General features: G+C 50.1%; 1 protein-coding gene across 1 annotated transcript; it reads left to right on the top strand.

Annotated features, from left to right (window-relative positions):
- The first annotated feature begins 757 nt into the window (after positions 1 to 757).
- On the top strand, positions 758 to 26,813 carry LOC111078277. Its single transcript, XM_041593279.1, is given in 20 exon segments — positions 758 to 1,000; positions 5,479 to 5,771; positions 11,887 to 12,073; positions 12,075 to 12,117; positions 12,189 to 12,434; positions 12,858 to 13,339; positions 13,407 to 14,119; positions 14,187 to 14,290; positions 14,477 to 15,501; positions 15,585 to 15,857; positions 15,978 to 16,334; positions 16,397 to 16,462; positions 16,541 to 16,585; positions 16,791 to 16,832; positions 16,896 to 21,278; positions 22,172 to 22,758; positions 23,087 to 23,524; positions 23,583 to 24,258; positions 24,333 to 24,454; positions 24,531 to 26,813. Coding segments are annotated over 18 exon segments (9,867 nt in total). The 5' UTR covers positions 758 to 1,000; positions 5,479 to 5,771; positions 11,887 to 11,965; the 3' UTR covers positions 24,688 to 26,813.
- The last annotated feature ends 203 nt before the right edge of the window (positions 26,814 to 27,016 follow it).

Genomic DNA, 27,016 nt, shown 5'->3' with positions numbered 1-27,016 from the left:
CCTCTCTCTGTACTTCCGCCGCAAAAGTTTTGGCAGCAGCAGCAACCAGAGAGACACCTTTTGCCAGTCTCCAGGCTCTCTCTCATTCACTCACACTCATGCCTGGAGCAATGCACTTGAGCATAAGCGCATACACTCACGCACTCACAGACACCACAACATTGCGAAATTTGCTTGCTCACTCCCACACCACACCCCACTCTCCACCGGGCATGGCATGCATTTGCTTAATTTCTCACTTGTTCCTTTCATGAACACACACACACCCACACAAGAGCAAACGCACTCTGCAGGCAGTGGCCACTGCAAAAGCAGAGACAGAGGCAGAGACGCCGCTCATCTGATTTAGTTATTGTAGCAATTTTAATTACCAACACTTGAATGGACGTCGACGCCCGCAACAGCAGCAGTTGCGGCAGCGCCAGAAATAAATGTAAAAGAAATTGAAACAATACAAAACTCTGCTGCTCCTCAGCTGCGTCGCTGCTGCTGCTGTGGCTGTTGCTGCTGCTCGTGGTCCTGGTTTTCCACTTGGGTCCCTGACAACGACACCTTTGCCCGACTCCACCCGCTACCCCCGTGAACCCGATGCCAACCACGACGCCGACCCGCTGCGCCCACAACAAGGCACGTTCGTTAAATGCTGAATAAATTTTCCCATATAATCGTTGCCACTGCAGCCAGCCGCCCAACGCCCTCCCTCCCAGATTCCCTCCCTCCTCTGCCACAATCATTGGTTTGCTACGCCAGTTGTCTCCACCAGCTGCGCTGTCGGCGTCGCAGTCGCAGTCGCTGCCGCTTCGTTTCGCAACTTGGCTTCGGCTGGCTTCAGGCTGGATGGTGTCGTTAGTTAAGTTCGGAAACTCGTCGGTCGCGCAAGCAGAGCAAGCAGCACACCAAGCAACAGCAACAGCAAGAGTCGTCGTACGGGACGGACGCCAAGAAGAAATTACGAAAAGAAAAAAATACATGTGCGGAGGGGGCGCCCAATAAATGATATGTGAGTGTGCGCGCGGGTGCGAGTGGGAGAGAAGAATTAGAAAAAGGAAGAAGCATCCGCAAGCAGAGTGTATCTACGTGTGTGTGTGTGTTCAATATTTATTATTGCAAAAAAAAAGTAAATAAATAAGTGGAAGAAAGAGAAGAAGCAGGCGGCAAGGCAGTTGCGTGGCGGGGGTGCAGGAAGTGCGACAGATACAGATACACAAATGCCAAAGCAAGAAGCAAAAAAATACGTTTGGGCCAAGTTGCCAGCCCCGGTCCGAGAGCCACAAAACGACGGCGACAGCGACAGCGAAACCCAGCCAAGCAGCGCAAGCAGGCAAAAATCATGTCTGTCGCGTCTGTGCGACTGTTGTATGGTGTATGTGTGTGTGTGTGTTGAGTGTTTCTATATGTGTGCGTAGAGCGCGCACCGCATTTTCTTTTGTCGGTTTTGAAAAAAGGATTAAAGGCACATCGAAAGAGCGGCACTGGCTGCAAATGTGATTCGCATTCGACACTGGATTATTGAAAGTGCAGTGAAAAGCAGTGCCAAGCGGTGCGGTTCAAAGGAAGTTCATAGTCAATAAATAAATAAAAAACTCCAAAGCAAAAGAAAAAAAGGTTCGCAGTGGGAGTCAAAGGAAAGTCTTGCAGTCGCAGTTCAACGCAGCTGAACTGTAAAAACGGCCAAAAGGAACGAATTTTTCGGATTACGGAATAACAATATTGGGATAATGATAAAAAGCAAACGAAAATTTGCTCAAGTTAAGAGTGCTTTCAAGTTTTGTGAGCAAATTGCAGCTCCAATAAGATTTATTGCGTCAACTGCATTCCGGCGACTGCAGCAGCGGCAGAATGCGTCGTCGTCGTTCACTTTTTGTATTTTTATGTATCAATAATTACAAAGAGAGGGAGCCACAGGCACAGTCCCAGCAGCAACTACAATCGAATCGCTGGCTGAGAGCAATGGTTGAGGGGGGAATGGGAATGGTGGTTGAGTTGAGTGGTGGAGTGAGGGAGCTAGGCAGAGCAGGCTGTGGAGCGATGGAGAGGCACAGCACAGCACCAGCACAGGCAGAAGTAACGGCCAGTCAGAGCAAGCAGTAACTACAACAAACACATTGGAGACATGTTTGTGCGGCGGCGCTCATTTATTTTATGTCTCGGTTTTGACGTTGTTTCTGTTCTGTTGTTGTTGCTGCTGTTGCTGTTGCCGTTGCGCCACTTTGGAGCTGAGCTGCCTTTCTGCCTGCCTCCTGTCCCTTTGCTCTACCAGAATGTTTGTATGTCTCCCTCTCACTCCTAGTGTTTGTCTGTATGTCTCTTTGTGTGTGTGTGTATATATATATCAAATTGTGTGCATGACACGACCCGTAGCGCTGCCTGCGTCGCTGTCGCAATCGCAGTCGCTAACATTTCGCTGGCTGTTACTTTGTTCTTGTTCTTCTTTCAATACACTCGCAGAGCAGGGAATTATGATTTTTATCAAATGTATGGAGCGTAGAGAAGGAAAGCGATTTTATAACCAACAAAATGGTACATAGTAGGGATGTGTTCTTGACCAACATTAACAGTGGTCTTGTCTATCCGTTTGTTTCCCAGTTCTCAAACTTAAACTTTGCAATCAGTTCATCAGGGTATTAAATGCTTCGGCAAACACACTTAATAATTTTTTTTTCTGGTTTGTTGTATGCTGCTTCTGCGATAATGATTAAGATAAAAAAGAAGATGATGATCGACAATGTCTGTGAACTGCTGAGAAAAAAAAACTTTTGAATGCCTGGCTGCGTGGGCAGAGCGTGGCTGGCCGATATGATGATGATATGTATCTCTCTTGATCCGCCTGTCAATCGTTTCTTAACCCATTAGCGTTGAGTGTATGCCTATGGGGCCTAGATACTGTTTCCCATACGAATGCACGCTTTGCTGTCTCTCTCTCTCTCGGCCAATTGTTGTAATAGTTGCATTTCCCACTGCGCTTTGGCTCTGCTCTGTCATGGCCTCTGTCACTATCTCGGTCTATGCTTCTGCCTACGTCTGTACCCCGTTCATCCCTTTGTCAGCCAGTCTCATGCTCTGTCGGTTGTACTGCTCTCGGCCATTCCACTCCACTCCATCCACTCTCTCACTCACTCGATTCGCCCATTCCCATTTCCACTCGTTTCTAAAATACAATTTTGTTGTTTCTCGTTTATTGTAGCGCAGCAGCAGCAGCAGCTCTGTTTGCGGATTTGTGATTTCGATATTTAGTTGGATTTTTGCCGACGCCTCCTCCTCCCCCCCTCTCAACCGCTACCACCGCACTCACTCCCCTCGACCATTTCGCCCAACAAACCAAACCAACGCGTTGCCCCTTTTCCCCACCGTTCCGCACGGTCCATCTGTCAAGTTGTGTGCGCCCGTCGGCTGGTGGCGGCTTTCGCCTCGCTCCCCTCCCCATGCTCTGCCTTTGTTGATTGCTATGCCGCAGCTCCCCCTCTGCCTCTTCCCCTCCTGCTCCAATACTCTACTGGCCGGCCAGTCCATTTTCGGTTTGTTTCTGGGGGTACGAGTACGTACGGTGCACGGTGAGAGAGGTTCGTGTCTCTGCCGCATGTTTCTTTTCATATTATTTAATTTATTTCGTTGGTTTTTATTGTGGTCCCCGGCTTCTCCTCCCCTCACCACTCTGTACTCTGTGCCTGCGTCTACAATTCGTTGGTGTTTCCATGGGTTCACCTTGCCCCGCATCCCCTGCTTCATCGCAGCAGCATCGTCATCGTCGTTATCCTCATCATCATCATCCCTTCAATCCGAATTTTTGAGGAGGCATTCCATGATGAATCTGTTTTCTTGTTTCATTTTAGTCATTTGCTTTGTTCGGCCTTCCTGCCTGCTGCTGCCTCTTCCTTTCCTCTTTCTCGCCATGCATTTCACTGCGGGCAGGGCACCGTCTTCCACACACACATGCGCTCCCAGATGGATTCTCTTTGAGAAATGCATCTGCTTTTAATTCCTCGCTTTACTTCAACTGCACTTTTTGTGTGCGCTTGTTGCTATCACATCACTCTCCTGTGCACACAAGTCAAAGTGGACAGCGCGAAACTGCTTTGCCATTTGATCCACTTGAATGGAAAGTAGGGTGCGGGCAATTAAAGCAGATTTCCAGTTTGCATTCAAACGATATCTTTGTAAAGGGAAGAGGAGTGAGGGTGGTGGGATATGTGTGTGTGAGTGTGGTGTGTGTGTGTGGTGTGTCAAAGTTAACGAGAAAACTGTGATATCATTAGAGCAAAAGGGGAAATATCCAGCAACCAGATGAAAGCCCTGATACGAGTATTAATTGAATTACAAACCTCCGCTCGATGTTTCCCCAACCGTTTTACAACCCTAAAGCTGAAAAAAGTGAATTTTGTATGGTGGAATGGTAGGTTACAGTTAGGTTGAGCTCGGTTGATATGCCATCTGATTGATTGCTTTCAAACGAACATGCAGAGGCTGGGAAGTGAGGTGGAGAGAGAGCCCAGCTTACTCCATGCGCTGCTGCTTGCCACTTGAATTGAAAGCGAGTCTCGTTGTTTTTGTTGGAATTTATTGAAGCGCATCACAGACGAACCCGCTCTCTCTTCTTACCTCTAGCTTCTTAGCTCATTCCCTCCTTCATATTCTCTCTCTGCCCGCACTCCCTCCCCCCTATCCGGCCCACGCATCGCCCTGCCCGACTGTCAATTGTTTTCTTGGCCTCTTGGCCGAACTTACTCTGCCTGTACAACCCTCGCTCTCTCGGCCTGTCGCTCTCGTTCTCTCTCTGCCTCTGTCAGCTGCAGCTGATTCAATTGAAAAATGCGAGCGTTCTGTATTGGACTGTCGTTTCGTTGTTTCTTTTTTTTCTTTGCTGTTTATTAGCTTTCTTGCTTGAGACTTTGGTTCGCTCTGCAACCCCTACTCACCCTCAACCCACCCTCCCCATCTCTCCTCTTCCCCAATTCCCTCTTCTAAAGCGCTAAATGACTGGCAGCCACGTCTCTGTCGCTTTTGGCGCTGACGTTGACGTCGAACATTGTCGCCGAAGAGAAGCTGACTAAAATGCCGCCATTGTTTCTGTAAATGACTCATATCTCCTCTCCCTCTCTCTCTCTCAGCCTGTCTCTTCCCCACTCTCCTACCTTCCATCAAACGCAGATTGTTGTTGCTGTCTATACAGAAAATGTAAAGGAAAAACAAAAAAAAACATAGACAAAAGGGAAGTTTTTGATAGATAGAAATACGGATGAAACTGCTTGTTGAGTTTGGTTGATTCCGAAATCATATGGGTGTAGCTGATAGCACTGGAACGGATAAAACGAACAATACCCTCGGAAAGCGTATACAACAAGAAAAAGCATCAAAAATTATAATTTTGCATTGCGTTCTTCATGTGCTTTTATTTTCTAGCGAGAGAAAACGAGTGGGAGAGTGAACGTCCGACACATAAATTTCAATAATCATTTAAAAATTAATTTCCTTTCCCATCAGAACTGAACAAACATACGGCATCATCTGTGTCTATGCTGAGTGTGTGTGTGTTAACCAGGCCAAAAAGCCGCAAAACAGAAATCGAAAAATAAAATCATAAATTCACAAGAAATACAACAGAAAAAATCATTAAATTATTCCCGAAAAGAGTGATAAAAAATCAACAATAAAGAGCGACAAAAGTCAATTGTTAATTTATGAATAATAATAAAATTAAAATAGAGAAAAATCATTAAAAAGAGCAGCAATAATAATGAGAAAGTGACTCAACGGAGGATAATATTGAAGCTTAGGTGAGTTTTCACGTGAGTGTGTAGAGCGAGGGGGGTTTACTGCCATTCATTGCTTAAATCGTCTATAAATCCTATTGTATATTCTGCCATTGGAGCGGATTAATTGTGCCAAAGGGTAAGTGGAATGAGTGGGAGAGGTCGAGATGAAAGGACATTTGAGCGATGGCAATCGTTTTGCCTTTTGGAAAACATTTAAGGAGATTAAACTAAACTGAAAATAAAATATCCCTTCTGGAGGTAAATAAACGTTGAAGTTGAGTTTCTAGCGTCCCAAGAGAGCTTTCCATTGAACACAAATTTCTACGAATTTTAAATTTGTATTAAAATATTATTCAGTAGTTTTAAACATTAAATCCGGCTACCACATCCGCAGGTCCTTTCTCTCTCACACTCTGCAGCCGCCCCTCTCCCTTGCCTTTAAGCAAAACCGTTATGTTATCCTTCCCTCGCTCGTCGTTTTGCCTTTTGTTGGGATAATCCGATTGAAGCATTAATTAAATGGGAGCGTGTGCGTGGAGGAGGGAAAGCGTGTGTGTGCGCTCTGTCTCCTTCTCTGTTATTTGCTGGATGTGTTTGTGTGTGTGTGAGAGAGAGAGAGCATATTAAATTATGTGCAGGCGAAGTTTTTAATTTTATTTGCCTGTCTAATGAAATCACTGCAGCGCAATAGCATTAAAAGGCTTTTTGTCCATAGCGAAAATACAGTTGTGCAACAGTCGCAGCCAGAGAGGGATAGACAGATGATCGGCCACAGGGCTACTCATTTCCCGTTTAGAGTCTAGACATTATCTAGATGTTGCCCAAATGGGGATTTGTCCTTTGTATTTGGATTCCCACTAAGCTTGGCACCGTCCATTAGCTACCTTTAGGGCATGGTGGGAATTATGGTCATCTACTGGTCAACTGCACATGACTGGAAACTGCATGACGTTATCAATGGCCATAGCCAGAGGGGGATTACGGGTTTGGGCATTGTATTCCATGCAGCCAGCCACAAAACCCACCCACACTCCACAGAGAGTTAGAGAGAGAGAGATATTCCCACAGAGAGCGGATGGGTTCAGTTCAGCTTCTTCTCCTCCTTTCCCCTACTTTCTCTGTATTTGTATTTGTATTCTACTTGCTCTGCTTTGCTTTGGCACTGCTGCTGCACTCTCCCACTACATTCTCCTTCTCCTTGAACTGCGCTGCCTGGAGAGATTCCAGAACCACCGTCGACTGCAGCTGCGAGTGTCGAGTGCCGAGTGGTTGGGGTTGGGGGACCCGGGACTGGGATATGGACAGGTTGCGCTCTGGGTTGCAAATGGCAAATACGTCAATGTTGTTGGTACCTCCACCCTCCCTCCCCTCCACACTCACCCGCAGGCGATGCTGCTGCATTTGTTAGCTGTGTTGTGTGCTGTGCGCTCTCTCAATCCTCATCCTCCTCTTACTCCCCTCGCTCGCTCGCTCCCTTATGCCAGCTGCTGCTGCTGCTTGCTTACTCGTTCTCTCACTCTAATTTATGGGTCGTGCGCGCTCTCGTTCCACATTGAGCCTTTGCCTCCTGCAGGCAGCAGCAGTCACATCAGCCAGGGTGGCGAGAGGGCGGGCTGGAAGGCAGAAACTACAGCAACACCGTTACATAAATACCAGCTACAAAAACAACTGACTGCACTACTTGTTGTTGTTGCTGCATAAATTCATTTGTTTGTCGCTCCTCTTTTAGTTGTTGTTGTTGCTGTTTTTGGTATTACTCGCTCTGCTGCTGCTCTGGGGCTGCCTGCGCTCTGTCACTGTCCTTTGCGTTGGCGTCGCTGTCGACGCTGGCATCGGCAACGGCATGGGTATCGTGTGCTAGTCCTCGTTCCTGTTGTTGCTGTTGTTGGTGGTGGTTTGCCTTTCCTTTCCCCCTTTCGTTGCCATTTTCAATTTTAGTTTTGCTGTTTCTCTTCTTCTTTTGCGACGGCTTCTTCTTCTTCCCGTTCATTCGTTAGTGGATTCGTTTTACTGCCACTCGCCGCACGTTTCCCTCTGCTCAACACCCCCCCACTCCCACGCTGCTGTGTGTCCTTGCACGCTCGTTTCCTGTTCGGTTTGGCGCAAACTGCGCGACAATCCATGGAATGCCCTGAAGCGGAGTGGCGTTGGCGGTGGGCAGTGCCGGGTGGCGACGGACGATGTAGTGACTCGGGAGTTACAGTGCTCCCCCTCTAACCTCCTTTTAGGGGGAGGACTCTTACACACGCCCCGTTTCGGTTCAGAGTTTACATTTTATGTGTGTCCCTTTTTTTTTGTGGATTGCGCACACGACGTCCGTGGCGAGAGACGAAACCCAGCAGAGTCGTCCACTCCCCCTTTGTCACCCCCATTCTCTCTCTCTCTCTCTTTCTGGTTAGTGCTTCCTTCAAGATAATATTATACAGCAACAAGAAGGAGAAACAGGAAAAAGAACAAACTGCCATCTAGATCCCACAGCGTGTTCCGATATGCCTTCTCTTTGCTTCGATTGCATTTTCGTTCATTTCCTTTACTTAAGAGTGAGTGAATGATTTACCTGCTCTGCTGAGTCGCAGGAATAAGCAGTTGGTTAATGTTAGGCTTCAGGAAGTTGCAAGGTGTCCTTATGGTAAGCTGAGGCATTAATAGGGTCGGTCCCTGCACATACATCTGTACATATGTATGTACTTATGTATAAGTAGACACAAAAAGATCAGGAATCTCTCACTTTGTGGAAATACATTGCTTTTGAGCAAGGAAATTGCATTTACCGTTGCTGTTGCTGTTTCTGTTTCTAGTGAGCATTATTGTTGCCTTGCCCGGAATTCCCCTCAATACCTGCGATGTAATTGGAAATAATTTGGAATTTTCATGAAAATGCAATCGCCTGCCGCCTACGCATTCACTGGAAGGGTGTCAAATGCTTCATTTGAGATGTGATTAAATCAAATAATAGATAAATTGCTTTAGGTTAAAAGCCAATTATAAAAGCTTTAATTCAAGTACTGAGGTTTTCCGACGTCTTACCGAAAGCATGCTGCAAATTTAAGTGAAAAGTTGCCAAGAGAAAATAAAGTGATTGATTAAAGAATGAGCTAGCCTGCACTACTTGTTGCTGCACTCAAACTGCAAGTGCGGGGGGTGGGCAGACGAAAAAGAGAGTGGTGAGTGAACGAGACAGAGGAAGAGCGAGAGAGAGATCGAGCTGCCAGACGGATGACGCAGACTGTAAGCACTGTAACTTGTCTGCTCTGCATGTGCTCTGTGCTCGGTTGAGTCAATAACCCCGTCCGACGGGAAGAGAAGAAAAATAAGAAGTAAGCGAAGAAACTCTCCCAATCTCCTCTCTTGCGTGCTTGCGCCGAACAAGAAGAGTCAACGTGAATAATGGACAGAGGCAAAAAGAGTGAACTGAAAAACGGCGGACGCGTTAAAGCCGCCAACAATCAAAAGCAACAGCAACAACAGCCACATGAAGCGAAACGCATGGATGGCAACAGCAACAACAACGAAAAGAACAACGAAAAGAAGGAATGAGAAATCATGGCCATACCTAAATCTAAATCCACAAGAATTCCAGGCAAAAGAATAACTGCATATGTGTGTGTGTGTGTGTGCAGTAAGAGTCAAAGATGAGAGCGCGAGCGAGAGATCAAGGAAATTGGAATCGAAACGCGGCTTTTGGAAGGAGAGAATTCGCCTGCCTTCCTTTCTTCGATTGCTGCAGCGCGTTGGTTCTGAGTGCACTTGACCCAGAGCAGAGCGTAAGAAAGAGAGAGAGAGTTATTTTTCGATTCGGAAAGGGAATCAATAATGAATGTAAATAATTGGACTCATCGAAACCTAAGGGTAGCTAAGGAGGCGCACCACCCACTGTCAGGCAATTGATTAGCTTATTGACCGATGTGTAGCAGCAGAACACGAATAATCTTGAATAGAGCAAATCAAACGGAATATACCGAACCACAGTCGGCGGTGGCGGCGTCATTTGTTGTGTGTATAACACGAAAACGAACGTGGGCAACGGGCGGGCTGTGGCGGCGGGGTATCGCCAAGATATAACACAAAATCAAACACACATATAGACATACAGCCAAACAGACCCGACACACACACACACACACACAAACGTACGACAGAAAGACAGACTGCCAATTGAGTTAGTGAGAGAGAAGATAATCAAGAGCAAACAACAAAAGCAATAACAATGGACTTCCAACACCACAGTACTGGTGGTGGGGAGGGGATAGGGTGAGATGTGAGCTTTGCAAAAGAGGCAGCGGGTAGGGTAGGGGTATGTATGGCTATGACGCCAGCGTCGGACAGCACACAATAAGCAGAATTTCACATTTGTACGCTGTCACTCACAAAAATTGAAACGACTGTCGAAGCATGGGTGAGAAGGGATGGGAACGGGGAGTGGTATCGAGTCATTTGCTACGAGAAAAATACATACACACAAACATATCTAGCGCAAAAAAAAAAACGCTGCTCGCACACCTTCATTCTTTGCAACTCTGGGGCCTGCGTCGGCAGCGCTAAATGGATACCGTTTGCGGGTGGTGACACCGAGCAGCACAGTCGTGTCTGTCAAATCATGTTCATTTCCTCCCTCCCTCCACCAACCACTATTCGGTCACTGTGCGGTTGCGAGCGAGAATCAGCCAGCATTAAACCATTTAGAAAAATCCGACTCGGCCACCCCCTCCCCGCCCCAAAGCAGACTTCTGCCGGCTGCATGATAAGAGCGCACATCTGTCGCCAGTCGATGCGTGACAAAAACACCAACAAAACACTATGCGCAATAACGGTTATTAACGAACCTCCTCCCAACCATACGACAGACAGACGCTACAGTGACAGACAGACAGAGTGGCCCCGGCCCCACCTTTATTGCTCTGCCTGACTAAACGTAGCCTCATTATAATGATTAATTCACAAATACAAAAAAAACCAGAGACATTTTCTTTGCAAAAAAAAACACAAAACTCTAATTATCAACCACTGTGCGGTGTCCAGCACCATTCATCTGTGTGCTGTGCTCTCACGCGCTCACTCGCTCTTGATCTCTCTCATGTTTCGTTTCCACTTGTAACGCGGCTTGACGTTCCACTCTCGCCGCGAAAAAATTTAACACAGACACAGACGGAGTCGCGTCACGTCGCTGTCGGCGTCTTGTAAATATATTTTGTTAATTCTACATTTTTTTTTCATCAACGAAATGCAATGCCGAAGAATGTAAACAAAAACTATTTGATGCCGTATCCAGCGGATTCATGTGAAGTAAGCAGAAAAAAGAAAAGTCTCCGGCAGACAGTCGTCTGTCTGTCTGGTCTGTCTTGTCTGTCTTCAGAAAATAGCGTAGTCGGCGCTTATGTATAACCGTAAAATGCGAAGAAGTGTGAAAGGGAGAAAATAAAAACCTGTATCTCCGAAAAATTTCATGAATGAAAGTGTAAAAGTGCAACAACAACAACAACAACAACAAAAAACGCTCAATTAAAAATGTGAAAAATGCTAAACTGAATTTTTTTCTTCTCTTGTGTATTTCATCGGTGTTCTCAGTCGTCTCATTGTATGTATTTGTGTGTGTTGGGTCTTACCTTATGATATGACAAGTTAAACGCTTTCCGCCGTTTTCATTTATCATTACAATTACATTAAATTACATTTTTATTTGTAAATACATACAATTTTGTGCGTAAATTTGAATTCGCCGTGTATTCGGCCACCAATTCGCCGCTATGCTGCTGATGCAGGTGTAGTGGTGAGCAGGCTCTCTGTCGCGCTCTCTTTGCTCTCTGCCGCATACAATTACAACAACATGACGCGGCTTTTGCTTCCGTTTGCCTCTGTTTGCGTGCTCTTGTGCCTCTGTGTGTGTGTGTGAGTGGCGTGTAGTTTTTTTAGTTTTGTTTTGCTTTTCATGTTTCTGCCGTTTCCACTTTGTGCTTGTGGTTCGTCCAAGCGCACGGCATTGCCAACACAAAGTGTAGAGTAGAAAGGAAGTAACAAACCAATGAATGATGTTGTTGATGGAATTGATGGGGGGCAAAGATGATTATAAATGCACTTTTATTATTATTATTATTATTCTTCTTCTATTTAATAGATTTTTATTATTAATTATTTACAGAAACGAAGCGCATGTAGCGCACAATAGCTGAGCCCAACAACAAAGGGAATACAAATTTTAACACCATTGGATTTTGAACATGAACAAAAATGCCGGAGATGGCAGCGGCAACGACGGCAAAAACTCAAACAATCATGGCAAGGGCGGCGGTGGCTCCAACGCGGGTGGGGGCGCTGGGAGCTGTCAATCCACACGATCCTACCGGACTCCTAGATGCCGCCTCGCTATTCGGTGAGTCCTTTTGGCGCACATCCTTTAACCATCATAAGCTAATCCAATATTTTCCGTCTCTAATCCCACAGCTTATTGGGGCCGTGATCCCACTGGAGCTGCGGCTGCAGCCGCCTCCAATCCGCTGTTCAACTCACAATTCAATGCAGCCGCCGCAGCTGGCTTGGGCCTTCTGCCACAAACAGGTGGCGGCTCTGCCAACGACCGCTACTCAATGGCCGCTGCAGCGGCGGCAGCAGCGGGCGCACATCATCATCAGAACACCATGGCAGTGGCTGCCTCCCAGGCCGCCAGTCTGGCAGGTCTGCATCCAGCAAGTGAGTAAAATGTCGGCATGCATCCGTATTTTGGTGGTCTCCCCTGCCTCTGTGGTGCTGGTCGCATTGTAAGCCCAAAAGAGACGTTTGTGGGTTCGAATCCGCCCTTTGGTGACTGAAGTTTCTGCAGAACCTCTCGCGATTCTTCTCTCACTTTTTGTATGTGTGTGTGTGTGTGTGTGTGGTGTGTGGAGGCAAACAGCAAATGCTCTCGTCCTACCCGAGCGAGGCATTTGAAGAAAATCCTCCTAGAGCAAAATCTTTGTCTAATCCTCCGTACTTCTGCATCCTGCACTGTGCTCTCTGCCCTGGCCAGTGCGGTAGGCGGCACGGGTTAGGCACATTAACTATTTTGGGGGAAACCCCCTCTGACGCCTTGCCCTGAATCATCCGATTGCTAATTCCAATTCCTTTTCGTTGCAGGCTGGTGGTCGATGGCCCAACTGGCAGCGCAGGACTACTTCAGCCGCCTACAGGCGTCCGGCCTCTCACCATTCCCACATCCAGACCTGGCGGCAGCCTTCGGTCCCGCGGCCATGGGCATGGGCGCCACAGGAGCAGGTGGCAATGGCGGAGGTGGCAGTGGCAGCGTAATGGGTTCGGGTGCTGGCAGCGGCTCAGCTGTCGGTGGTGGCAATGGCGGAGGCGGCGGATCTTCCAGCTCATCGGGCAGCAAGTCCAACAAGTCGCGCAAGGAGAAGCGAGCGGCGCAGCAGCAACAGCAACAGCAGCAGCAGAGTCTGGCCAACAGCCTGAATGCGGCGGCAGCAGCGGCTGCAGCAGCTGCGGCGAACAATCCGGCAGCAGCTCTGGCCAGCATGCACGGATTCGGAGTGCCGGGATCGGTGGCGGTGAGCACGGGCAGTGGCTCGATCTCCACCAGTAGCGGCCACGGAGGATACAAGGTATGATTTTTCTTGGACATCTGTGAGCCTCATTGTGGATCTGCAACGTTTAATCCTCCACTTGCAGAGCACAGCCAGTGCGTATGGGAAGCCCTCGACGATGACGAGCAACAGCATGGCCAGCAATCCGAGCTCAGCGTACGATCCTGTGACCCTGCACAAGGAGCTGATGGCCATGCAGGCTGTGGCAGCTGCCGCCTCAGGATCGGGTGGGGGCTCGGGCAGCGGTTCGTCGGGCAAGAAGTCTGGCGGCGGTGGCGGCAGTTCCTCCTCAATGCACAGCCATGGACTGTCTGGTCTGGGCATGGGCGCCGGTGGCAACGGTGGCCTCATGTCCGGCAGCAAGGCATCGTCCACGAATGTCAGCTCCAGCAATGCGTCGTTGGGTGGCATGCACTCCAGCTTGGGCAGCGCCAATCCGCTAATGTCTCCACATGGCATGGGCGGCGGCTCCTCGTCGTCTTCGGGGTCCGGCAAGGATCGCGACAAGAACAATCCCTCGCTGAATGCCCTCAATTCGTTGTCGCAGTTTGGGGCCCTGGGCATGACGCCACAGCAGAGCATGCAGGCGGCGATGAATGCGTTTGCGGCAAGCACGGGAGTGGTGCCCAGTGCCACAGTCACATCGTCCTCGTCGTCCCAGCATCACAACTCCTCTCAGCAGCAGCAGCAACAGCAGCAGCAACTGCAGGCGGCAATCAGTTCAACCGGTGGATCATCGGGAGGCAAGGGTGGGAATGGTGCAAAGGATTACATGAGTGCAGCAGCGGGAATGATGAGGTGAGTGTTTGATTCTCGCTCCCCTGAATCAATGCAAACTTATTAACGATTCTCCTTGTTGGAACAGCGGCAGTGGCAGCAGCGAACATCCCTCGTTGCTGGGCGTTCGACTGCCACCGGACACGGAGATCATCAAGTATACGTCCTCGATTGTGGGCCCCAAAATACCTGGTACTACATCAAGGGGTCGCAAGAAGACAATTTCCGAAACAGAACAACAAACCACACAACAACAACAGAAACAACAACAACAACACCAAGCAGAACAACACCTACTCCAACAACAACTCCAACAGCAACAGCAAAAAGAGCTCGATAGCACCACAAATGCACTCTCCTCTCTGCTTGCATTTCCAGGTCTCAGTCCCGCGAAACGGGCTAGACTCGAAATGGAGTACGCGGCAATGGCGGCAGCCGCCCAGCAGCACCAACAGCAGCAGCAGCATCACCACCAACAGCAGCAACAGCAGCAACATCACCAACAGCAGCAGGCGGCAGCAGCTGCAGTGGCAGCAGCCGGAGGACTGCATGGAATGCTCGGAGCCGCTGGCATGCCAATGGCCGGTCTGTCTGGCCTCACGGGCATGTCCAATCCGCTGGATCAGCTGAGTGTCACAAAGTCCAGCGCCTCGACGGTGACCAGCAATTCTTCCGCATCCTCGATGGCTGGCCATGGTCACGGTCACGGCCAGGGCTCATCCAGCGATCGGGTGGAGGTTATTAAGCTGCCACCAACCATCACATCGAACGGCGCCTACAATCTATCCAGCAAGGGCAAGGAGGTGCACGATCTGACCAGCGATCATGCCCCCACTGGCTCGGGAGGCGTCAATCTCAGTTTGAAGTCGAGTTCGTTGCCCACCGCTGCCACTGCCACTGGGGCCGTGGGCTCTGCCTCGAATCCCATCACCATCGATGACTTTGATGCGCCGCTGAATCTGTCCATGAAGCCCTCGGACAAGAGCAGCGGCGGCGCCACAGCGGCGTCCACTTCCTCCAGCTCGGCGCTGGCCAACATGGCCAGTGAGTATCAGGCGGCTGCCCAGGGCGGCAACAGCGCCAACAGCCTGCAGAGTCTCAGTTCGATAACGGCCGCGCTCGGCGGCAGCAGTGGCGGGGGCATGCCGGGTGGCTCCATTTCGGGCAGTGGCGATACATCGCCGGCCCCTCAACTTGGAGGCAGTGGCTCGACTGGGGGAAATTCCTCGGGTGGCGGAGGCGGTGGCTCCTCCTCGTACAAGGAGGGTCGTCCGCGCAATCTAGGACGCGGCGTGTCCAAGCCCAAGAAGAATACGGTGGCCTCCCTGCTGGCCCAGTCGCGGGCTGTGGGCCTCAAACCGATGCTGGCCACCCAACAGTTGCTCCAGCAAGGAGCCGACATTGTGAGTACTACACTCAAAGGATAAGCCCTGAATATCTGTTGATCTCCCCCTCTCTCCCTCCCTCCACCTCTGTGTATTTTCAGGAGAAGATCCGCCTGGCATTAAGCGAGGCGAATGCGCATATGGAGACATCAACGGACTCCGAGAGCATGGCCGCCGAGAGCGGTCTGTCGGAGTCGGAGAGCGAGGATGCCAATATCCACAATGTGTCGGAGCTGCGGCTGCCCCTGGATATCGGCTGGAAGCGGGACACCGTCATCCGAGGCCTAACCAAGCTGGGACAGATCCGTGGGGAGGTCACCTACTATGCACCGGGCAGTGTGGCGCCCCTAAAGACCATTGGACAGGTTTTTGCTGTGAGTTTGTAGGGCGAATTTTTCTCTCTTTTTTCGAACACAAATCATCAGCCAGCGACCCCACCCCAACCCGCTAGGAGCACTGAACTAACAGCACATGAATATCCTTTTCTTGTACAGATCCTGGAGCAGCAGCCATCGAATCTGACGCGTGAGAACTTTAGCTTCTCCGCACGGGCCATTGTGGGATCGTTTCTGCAGCCCGCACCGCCGCCATACGCCAACGATGGCGAGTATATACGCATGACGGACGAGGATGTGGCCAAGCGGCTGGAGGATCTCAAGGTGTTCACACGCCAGACCCTCAATGTGGAGCAGCGCATCGAGATTGCCAAGCAGCAGCAGGCGATGCGCGATGCCAAGAAGCTGCAGAAGGAGGAGCTGGCGCGCAACAAGGAGAAGGCGCGTCAGGAGAAGAACGCCAAGCTCGAGCAGCAGCGCAAGGAGAAGGAGATGAAGAACCAGCAGGCCATCGAGGTGAGCCTCTAAGTCTAGACGATGAAGTGTGGCATGCAATAATCCAAACTCCTTTCTTTCAGGAGCGCAAGAAGCGGCAAGAGGAGCTCGATCGCCTCAAGCAGGAGGAGCTGCTCAAGAAGCAACAGGTCAGTGCGCCCCCACAGCCCCCAGGAGGAATATTTTCTATAATTTGTATTTCCATTTGTTTTTTGTTTTTGCACTAGGAGAAGGAGAAGCGTCGTCAGGAAGCGATTTTAGCCAAGGAACAGGTACAAAATGCATTCCCTTTTCGTACTTTTTGTACCTCCTCTAACTCTTCTTTCAAACCTTTTGTAATTCGTTTTTTAAACATTTTCCAACCTTGTGTTCTGTTTGTTTTGCCATTCCTTCTGGCTCCATCCTTTTGCAGCTACTTGCGTGATTTCCATTAACATTATTTCCCCTCTTTTTGCTCTCTTATTCCATGCCTCGCAGGAACTGCAAAAGCAAAAGGAACTGCTGCTGGCTGCTGAAATGGTAAGTGCATCCTGGGATCTACCTGAGCTCAATCAATGACCGATCTCTTCCCCCTCCAAATAGGAGCGCGAACGTCGTCGGCAGCACATGAACCTCATACGAATGCTGGAGGTGCGTCGCAAGTTCGAGGAGCGGGAGAAGAAGAAACACCAACTGGTGCTGGATCGCCTGATACTGCGCGAGCGTCGCATGGCCGAACGGAAGCGTGACGCAGAGATCCTGCAGCTGATACGTCGGCCCAACGAGGACTCGGAAATGCTGCAGGAGATGGCGGTGCCAGAGCTGGAGCGCATTGCCGGCAATCGATTGCCCGGCCAGGCGATGGCCGATCTGCTGATGGTCTTTGAGTTTTTGCACAACTTTGGCGAGACTTTGGGCTTCGATATGGAGTCGCTGCCATCGCTGCAGAACCTCCACGATGCCCTCATCAGCGACAGCAATGCGGATGCCGAAGAGGAGCTGCTGTCGGTGATGACGCACCTGCTGGTGTGTGCCATTGAGGATCCCGGAGTGCCCAATCCCGGCCGTCACACAACGTTGCTGGGCCAGTCGTTGCGCAATGCGGACATAACCAACTCGAATGTTTCGGAGATTCTGCGCATCTACCTGTACGCCACGGCTACCGGCGAGGTGCGACAGATGCATGGCATCACCGTGGACAGAGAACGGGAGCGACGGGTGCCCGACCACCATCAGGTGGACGCCGACACCACCACCCATTCGGCCAAGAATCAGGAGTACTACAAGCTGCTGCACGAGAACGACACCTGGAAGCTATCGTACGCCCTCAAGGATCGTCCCTTCGTGGCCTTGAATCCGACGCGTAAGGCCCAGATGCTGGCTCACCTGTGCAACGATCTGCTGATGAACAAGGCGGTCCTGCGGCAGATCGACGGCAGCCTCGAGACCTGCGCCCAGATGCGCAAGGAGAAGTACATGACGGACATGAAGGTGCGCAAGTACAAGGCCCTCCACATGCGCAAGGCCCGCATTGAGGCGTATGAGAAGGCGCAAGCGGAGCGGGAGGCGGCCATGCATGCCCTTATGGCACAGCAGAAGCTGGATGCCGAGCGGCTGGCCCAGGCACAGGCGAAGCAGGCCGAAGCAGAGGCGGCAGCCGAAGCCATGCAGGCAGCGGCAGCAGCAGAGGGAGGCGACACTCCCAAGATAGCAGACAGCGAAGGGGGATTAGCAGAAGGACTTCCTGTCGAGACAAACAACGGGGAGACCAGCAAGAAGGAGGAGGATGGCAAGGATCAGGCACAGCCCATGGACGTGGATGGCGTGGATTGTTCGGCCAGCATTCGGGAGGAGGCCACCGCCGCTGCACTCCACATGGGCATCGACTCCTCCACGCTGGTGAGTCCCGCCAAGAGTTGCATCTCATCTGTGGATTGCCTTACACCCGGCAAACAGATGCCCGGACAGGACTTTGTCACACCCACACCAACGCCCACGCCCACCTACCAGCACAATGGTTCGAGCACGCCCACCACGAGTGGCGTCAATGCGGCAGTGGGAGGAGTGTCAGCTGTGACTGGCGGCAGCGACATGAGCGCCCTGATGCAGGCCAAAAAGAGCGGAGCCCGCAACTCCATCAACGAGGATGGCCACAACGATGTGAGCATCATCGAGGACGATCTCTCCGACCTGGACTCGGAGATCACCAATGTGGAGGAGGACGAGGACAACCGCCTGAGTGCCGATGAGCTGCAAAAGAAGTTAGACAAAATCGTGCGCGCTTCCCTGAACTGCAAAGAGGCGCTCGAGAAGAGCACCAATCAGCTGCGTGCCGCCTGCTTTGGGCAGGATCGATTCTGGCGACGCTACTGGAAGCTGCCCAAGGCCGGTGGCATCTTTATCGAGGCTTTGGAATCGGCCCAGAACGACATCTGTGACTATCACGAGGCACTGGAGAACATGGACGAAAAGCAGCTGCAGCAGCAGCAGCCGAAGCAGAGTGAAGATAGATCCAGAGACCAGGAGGCAGAGCCAGAGACTGAGAAGGTGGCAGCAGTGCAGGAGACGGTGACGGAGACGGAGCCCGGGGCAGTGCAGCCCATGGAGGTGGATGAATCCCACTCAGAGATGGAACCAGCCACAGCCACAGCCTCACAGGATGATGAGCATGAGGAGCATCCAGAACGGAAGATACAGCAAGATCGTCAGGATCAGGAGGATGGAGAGGAGGACGATGACGATGAAGTGACCGAAGTGAACAAAATCGAACCCGAGATTGTGGATCTGGGAGATGATGATGATGACGATGACAATGCGGTGGCAGTGCCTCCTCTTCCGCTAGCCAAGACCGAGCCACCCAGACCCGAAATCAAGGTCAAGTCGGAAATGGAGCTAATGGGCCCGCCCACCACGATGATCTCCACCAAAACAGACTTTGAGGCGGAGATCAAGATACCCTCGATGCCTGGCCACATGATTCCCACCCTGAACAACAACAACAACAGCATTGGCAACGACAGCAGCAACTGTGATAAGTTGGAGGGAATGGGCATGGGAATGGGAATGGCACAGACATATGGCCAGAATCTCATCACATCTTCGGCCATCAAAATGGAGGATCTGAAGAAGGAGACAACCGACGATTGCATCATTGTGTCCACCTCCAGCGGTGACGATACACCCAAATGGTTCTCGATTGTGCAGCGCGAGGTGCCGCTGATCAGCGAACTGCCTGCGGAGGAGGGCGGTGTGGTTGCCCAGGATCTGCAATGGGGCTATGCGAATCAGAACTGTTACGCGCAGCTGCAGCTGCAGGGCCATCCGTGGGATCTGATCAACAATGTGCAGTACTACTCCATACCGATGGAGGAGTGCAAGGTGGATCCGGGGAAGCTGGCACAGGAGTGCATCTTTTCGCTGAGCGGCCTGGACGAGCGGCAGATGCAGGCAAAGCTGGAGGAGTACGAGGCCAAAATCAAGATCAAGTGCTCAGTGCCAAAAAACGGTCTGGAGTCTCCTCATCGCCCCCTCGTGACGACCGATGATGAGGAGCTGGAGATCAAGTTGAAGCCGGATGCAGACAGGGATGGACACATGGATGTGGATGCGGATGCCGACGCAGATGCTGACGCAGACGCCGATCCAGATGCCGATGCAGAAACGGATGCTGATGCGGAGGCAGATGGCGAGGCAGATGCGGATGCGGAGAAGGAGCAAGCCGGCAAGGACAAGTTTTTTCGTTTGCGCACTGATGTCCCCCCGGACACGGGCGGGGGCGGAGGGGCAGTAGAGGACGCGACAGATGCCCCAGAGCTAAAGCCGAAGATTGAGCTGCGTCTGGATGAGGCACTGTCACAGGCCTACTACCACAACATCGCCAATATGTCGCTGAGCAGTGTCCAAACGTACATACCTATCGACATACCCCTGCCCCTGTCCATGACGCCCGACGAGCACCGACTCCTTGAGCAGGTGAAGCTCTCCGGCTTCCCCGACAAGGTGCACGGCGTCTATGTGCCCCGTCGTCAGCGCTACGGCTGGTGGCAGCTCGATGACGAGCAGAAACTGCGCCAGTTCTTGAAGACACTGAATCCGTCGGGGCTGAGGGAGCGCGAGCTGCAGGAGAATCTGACTCGCTTTCTCACCTTGGAGCAGCCACTGGGCGCCAACTACCAGCTACAGCCGCTGGAAGCCCACATGGTGGAGTACTTGCTGCCGGACGGTCCGCACGACTGGAACCCCAAGGTGGCCAAGCGCGTGGAACTGGCCCTGCTCGAACAGCTGGAATCGCTGGAGGACAAGGTGGCCAGCGCCTCCATGCAGCTGAAGAACTGGCAAGTGCCCAATCGAGTTGAAGGCGAGCTGAGCCAGCCAGAGCCGGAGGAGGTCACTGAGGAGGACTTTATCAGCATCATTCCCATGATCCGGGAGCGCATCATCGATCTGGAGGCCAACATTGAGCGGCGCTACCTGAAGCCGCCGCTCGGCTCCCAGACCGGCGACGCACACCTGGCCGTGATTGCCCAGAACCAGCACACATCCACCCAGACCCAGAACTCGGCATCCGCAGCGGCATATCTGCTTCAAATGCAGCAGCAGCAACAGCAGTTGGTACAGCAGCAGCAACAACAGCAACAGCAGCAACAACAGCACCAGCAGCAGCAGCAGCCGGGAGGAAACAGCCTCAATCCCTCGTCCTTCAACGAGCGCACCATGGCCCTGGCAGCGGCCGCAGCAGCTGCTGCGCCCAGCTCCAGCAACGCCTCTGGCTGTCCGGGCGAATCTGGCAGCGTGGAGCCCGTGTCGGGCAACGTCTCGCCCGCCAGCAACTGCGACAGCGAAAGGGACGAGAAGGTAGAGAATATACCCAAGGGCCTGGTACAGTGGCGGGATGCTGTGGCCCGGTCCCACACCACGGCTCAGCTGGCCATGGCCCTCTACGTGCTGGAGTCCTGTGTGGCGTGGGACAAGAGCATCATGAAAGCGGTAAGAGGAGAAGAAATGTACAACAATCCAATGCCCCCTGCCACAACCTCTCCCGCACCATCTCTCCCATACCCTATTCTGTGAACACTTGAAGACACCTCTTCCTCCCCAATTCAGTGTACTGCCATCATGTTTTTTCTTGCACACTCGCTATACGATACTCGCTACACTCACACTCACACATACACATGCACCATGCCACTAACTAAAAGCCAAACCATCGAGTGAGAGACGACGAGAGCTCTCGTTTCTTTAGTTTCTTGCATCGTAGAATAGTTGTTATATATTTTTCATTTCTTTTTATTCCACTTCTGCATCCAACTCCACATCCGAAACACATCCCCTCCTACCACAGCACACCACACCACCCCCTACCCGGAGGGTGGGAAATGCCTGACAAAATTTAAGAAAATTAATTCGAAATTTGATTTGTTTGTTTCCTTCTTCTAATTATATTTATATATTTTTTTCTTTCTTTCTTTCTTAACAACTCTCTTGCTCTCTCGCTGAATGTTTGACTTGTTTGTTGTTTGTGGTGTTCTTCATATGGGTGTTCTCTAAAAAAACATAAACAAAAATACATACATATGTACATCTATTACATGCAACAAATTTAACGCTTTAATACTTACAACACACACACACACACAATACATCAAATGCATACACACACACATACATTACATACATGAATGCTTTTGTTGCTCCGTTAACGTTTAACGTTTACCGCCTATCCGTATTGCCATTTTCCCCCAACCCTCCTCCGACACTGTTACAAACAAAACAACCGAACAAAAAAAATATTTCCCCATCCCTGGACTGACTCGAACCACAACTGCAACCACAACTGCAACCACAACGAACACAACATTTATTTTGTATGCGCACAAAAGTATGCAACAAGAAACAAGTCGAGCAAGAAGAGCAGCGCCAAGAAGCAGGCCACACCCAACAAAAACAAAAAGCAGCAGCCGCAGCAGCAGCAGCAGAAAAAGAACAACAAGAAGAAGAAACAATCCACGCCACAGAAAACAAATAAAAAGGAACCGCTACCACCACCCCAACCGACTCCGACACCCCCAAAGCAGCAACATAAACAGCAGCCACTGAGCATTAAAATCAATCTAAGAGCCCTGGCCAAGGCAGCGCAAAACGGACAAGACACCAACACACAAGACACCCCAGCATCCCTGTCGCCCTCCTACAGCGACGACGACACCCACACGGACACTGACTCGGATTTGGGGGCAAAGACAAAGACAACGACCACGACCACGACAAAGACAACAACAACATCACGCAAACGTCGACGCTCGGGCACAACCACAAACTCTAGCAAATATTCGAATTCCTTACAGAATTGCCAGTTCTGCACCTCGGGCGAGAACGAGGACAAGCTGCTCCTGTGCGATGGCTGCGACAAGGGCTACCACACGTATTGCTTCAAGCCCAAAATGGACAACATACCCGATGGCGACTGGTGAGTACTCTCTCTGCGATCACACCATACGCCCCATACGCCCATCCCCATCTCGATCTCCATCCCACACTCATGACGTTGCCTCATTTCTGCACACACACCCCACCACCCAACACACACACACAAAAAATCATCCATGGATGTCCCTCTTGTCCTCATTGTCGCGTTACTTGTTGAACGTTTTTGTGATCGTTGATCGTTAACCCTTGAGACACTCTGTTGTTGTGTGGCACTGTTGCTCCTCTTCCTCCCTCTCCACCTTCTCCCTTGAGCAAAAAGAATCCCCCGAGTAATCCTTCCCCTCTCCATATCTGCTCTCTCCTTCCAGGTACTGTTACGAATGCGTGAACAAAGCCACCAATGAGCGCAAATGCATCGTGTGCGGCGGTCATCGTCCCTCGCCGGTGGGCAAGATGATCTACTGCGATCTGTGTCCGCGTGCCTACCACGCCGACTGCTACATCCCACCGCTGCTGAAGGTGCCGCGCGGCAAGTGGTACTGCCACGGCTGCATTGCACGCGCACCGCCGCCCAAGAAGCGCAGTGGCGGCACCAGCAGCAGCAGCAGCAAATCGCGTCGCGATCGCGATGCCAGCACAGCGGCCAAGCGGCGCAACGAAAAGCCACTGCCAGGGCCAGGCGGAGCCGCCAGCATGGAGCATTTGCCCCAAATGGGCGGAGGGGACTCGCAGCAGATGCAGCAGCTGCAACAGTCGCTGAATTCGTCCCACGACGAGTCCATGACATCGTTGCCGCCACCTTTGAGGTGAGTTCTGAATGAGACGCAGACCCGAACACACATCTATAATGCTCTCCTTTGGTAGTCCGGCGCATTCGGTTGCCTCGGCCACGTTCGAGGACCAGCAGCACACCAACTCCATCGACAGCAGCCGCTTCCAGGCACATCTAGGCAACAGCAGCAGCAACAACAACGGTGCCGTGCCACTGCCCGAGGATGTGGCTATTGTTGCGACCGGCTTTCCGGTCTACCCGCCTCCCACCGCCTTTGCCGCTGGTCTGTTGAATCCCACAGGAGCCACAGTTCTGCCCGTACTTCCACTTCCCCATGCACCGATGCAGTTCAGCAACGTGGCCATGTCGCCGCGTGCTGTGACGCCCACAAGAACACCAACGCCGACACCGGCACCGACTCCACCGCCACCCGGGCCGCTGCTTCCTCCTGTGCCCACACCGACAACACCGCTGCTCATGCAGGCCTCGCCGACGGCCCTAAACGCCATCTGCCAGTCGCCGCCGCAGCAACACCAGCAGCAGCAGCAGCCGATGACCATGCCTTCGCCACGTGCCTGCACACCCACACCACCCACAGTGGGAGTGGGAGTGGGTGCGGGAGTAACGCAAATGTCACCGCCGCCCATCAATATACACGCCATACAGGAGGCCAAGGAGAAGCTAAAGCAGGAGAAGAAGGAGAAGCATGCGACCAAGAAGCTCATGAAGGAGTTGGCCGTCTGCAAGACTCTCCTGGCCGAAATGGAGGTGAGCAATTCACATGGTCTCATCCCCACTTGGCGTACCTAACCCTGTATCTCTTTTCTTTCTGTTCTTTGCAGCTTCACGAGGACTCGTGGCCATTTCTGTTGCCCGTGAACACCAAACAGTTTCCCACATATCGCAAGATTATCAAATCGCCCATGGACCTCTCTACCATTAAGAAGAAACTTCATGATTTGAGGTAAGGCTTAGCCGCCGCACCACGACGATCCCTTGGATCCATTTATTAACTTCCCTTGCTTTTTCCTGGCTTATAGCTACAAGGGACGCGAGGACTTTTGCGTGGATGTGCGACAGATCTTCGACAATTGTGAAATGTTCAACGAGGATGATTCACCCGTGGGCAAGGCGGGGCATGGCATGCGCAAGTTCTTCGAGTCACGCTGGACAGAGATGACCGAGAAGCACTCCTGATCGTATCCACAGCTTCAGCTTGCCAGTGGCAGCTCCACACCGGATCCCATAGAAATAGTGATACCAGCGGCGGAAACAACCGCTGAAGCAGCACAATTTTGGACAAGAGATTAAATTACGAGTAGGGGAGAGAAATACAATTGTATATAGATAGAAGGATAGCTAGCGATTGGGGTTAGTCGTAGTCTACAAGCAGAAACACACACATACATACACACACACAAAACGCATTAATATATATATTTATATATAGTACGAGTAGATATATATATATATATATATTGACGAGGCCTTTGCAAGAGGTCCTCTCATGTATCATGTCCCCCCCCTTTGTGGCCACGCACCCAGCAGCGTGCCAGCAACAAAATTGTATCTAGTTGATTAAGCAACCAAGGAAGCAGTGAAACAGTATGAACCATAACTATTAGCCAACATAATCGAGCAGCTCCTAACTATAGTTAAACGTTTAAGAAGCCATCTACAGTACAGCACAGACGACTCCGACGAGACAAGAAACGTACAAAACTGTGTCGTTCCCCAATCAATCCCCCGCCCTCCCGCAAATCAATCAATCGATCCATCATTCGAACAGTATTTTGTGCACAAAGCTCGGCGTCTCGCTTTGTTTTACACAATTTTAAAACGTTATAACAAAACTATCATTTAAATTGTAATTTTAACTCTTAATTTTAAATTGTAATTTTAATTTTATATTGTAATTGTAATGGTTTGTGTTTAAAGCATCATCAACGAAGCGCTCATTTAAGTTTTAACGTGTATTACTGTACTTATAGCCACTCCGACAATTGTATTTAAACATATACATACATACATAAGTATATATTTAGCATTAACATTTAACTGGCGCAAGAGCGGACTCAAATATACTCAAAGGAATGGCAAAAGTACGTCACAGAGATCGATCGATCGAATTCTAATTGTGAAACGATGGCAAACCTACAATTAAATTAATTAAATGTATTAAATTATTTACTCTGTGTAAATTTTCCACAATGTAGTTGGCATTTTTAATCGCAAAACGAAAATTGAAATTCAAATACAAAATACAAACTAAAGTTAAATATTAACCAAGCCGATGAGTGAATGAATGGAGGGAGTGAGAGACGAGACGAGACCCTTTGTTGGACATATCCAAAATCGAAAAGCGAGAATTGAGCAGATTAGCAGACTAGCAGATTAGCAGGGTAGAATCAGATGCGAGTTTTAGCTGTAGATAGCCATATAACCCAAAAACGATATACAACATATACAACAAATGATCCGCACGAGCCTAGTATATAGTCCCAGCCCGTTGTTGGGGGAGCATTATGAGAATTATGAATGTTAAATATACATTTACTATAGAGTAGTATGTACACAGTATTCTGAGAACAGACAAAGAAGTTAGACAAAGTTCAATCATATTTACACAAATTACCAAAACATTTTTGAATAAATCAAACTCATTTGCAGTGCAGCACAATAATTGAATGAAATTAAACAAAATGAATGGAATGGAGTGGAAAAATGGAAATACCTTAAAGTACGAGTGTACGAGTAGTGGGGAGGAACAGATAGTTTTGCCGCTTTAACAATAAAATAGAAACCGAATCCATAGCAGACAGACCACACAGAAAACCTCAACAATAACTACCTACATTTAACAGATACAAGTTACAGATACAACTACTGCATAATTGATTAGCCAGTAGCCAGTAGCCAGTGGAGTTAGGCAGTGTGCATATAGCCATTAAAGTTTTGTGTAAAGTTCAATTTGATATGTACCAGAGAAGGGGGAATCTGAGATGGGTGGCAAGTGGGCAAAGAGTGGGGCAGCATTTGCAATGAGTTGCTTGTGTAAATAGAAAGCGAAAGTCCCTAACCAATGCATGTACATAAGTCTATACATATACAGAAAATAGAAAAAAGCAAATAATTAAGATAAAAACCCAATCCAGAAGCAGAAGCAGCAGCAGAGCAAGGAAGCACTGGTTCCAGCATGTTATTGGCATTCATACAGTTGTGTCACTTCCCTAAGCGATATGTATATTGGAGGGGTCGGTCCGCCCCCCACCCCCCCCTTCAAGCAATATCTATTTGTATTCCGATTTGTATTTATTTATGTGTTTGTGGTGATACATACAGATATATATATATATAGAAATATATTTTAAAATACATATATCCCTATTCCATGCATATATGTGAACGTACTTAATCATTAACGAAATATTAAACGATAACTAAGCATCCACCATGCGTATACATACATATGTACGATTGTGAGCGCATAGAAACCAGATAAACATACACACACACACATTAACAA

This window comes from Drosophila obscura, unplaced genomic scaffold (assembly GCF_018151105.1).
Source record: "Drosophila obscura isolate BZ-5 IFL unplaced genomic scaffold, ASM1815110v1 contig_186, whole genome shotgun sequence".
Lineage (NCBI taxonomy): Eukaryota > Metazoa > Arthropoda > Insecta > Diptera > Drosophilidae > Drosophila > Drosophila obscura.
The sequence above is the reverse complement of the archived record's forward strand: the minus strand, read 5'-3'. Positions and strand labels throughout refer to the sequence as shown.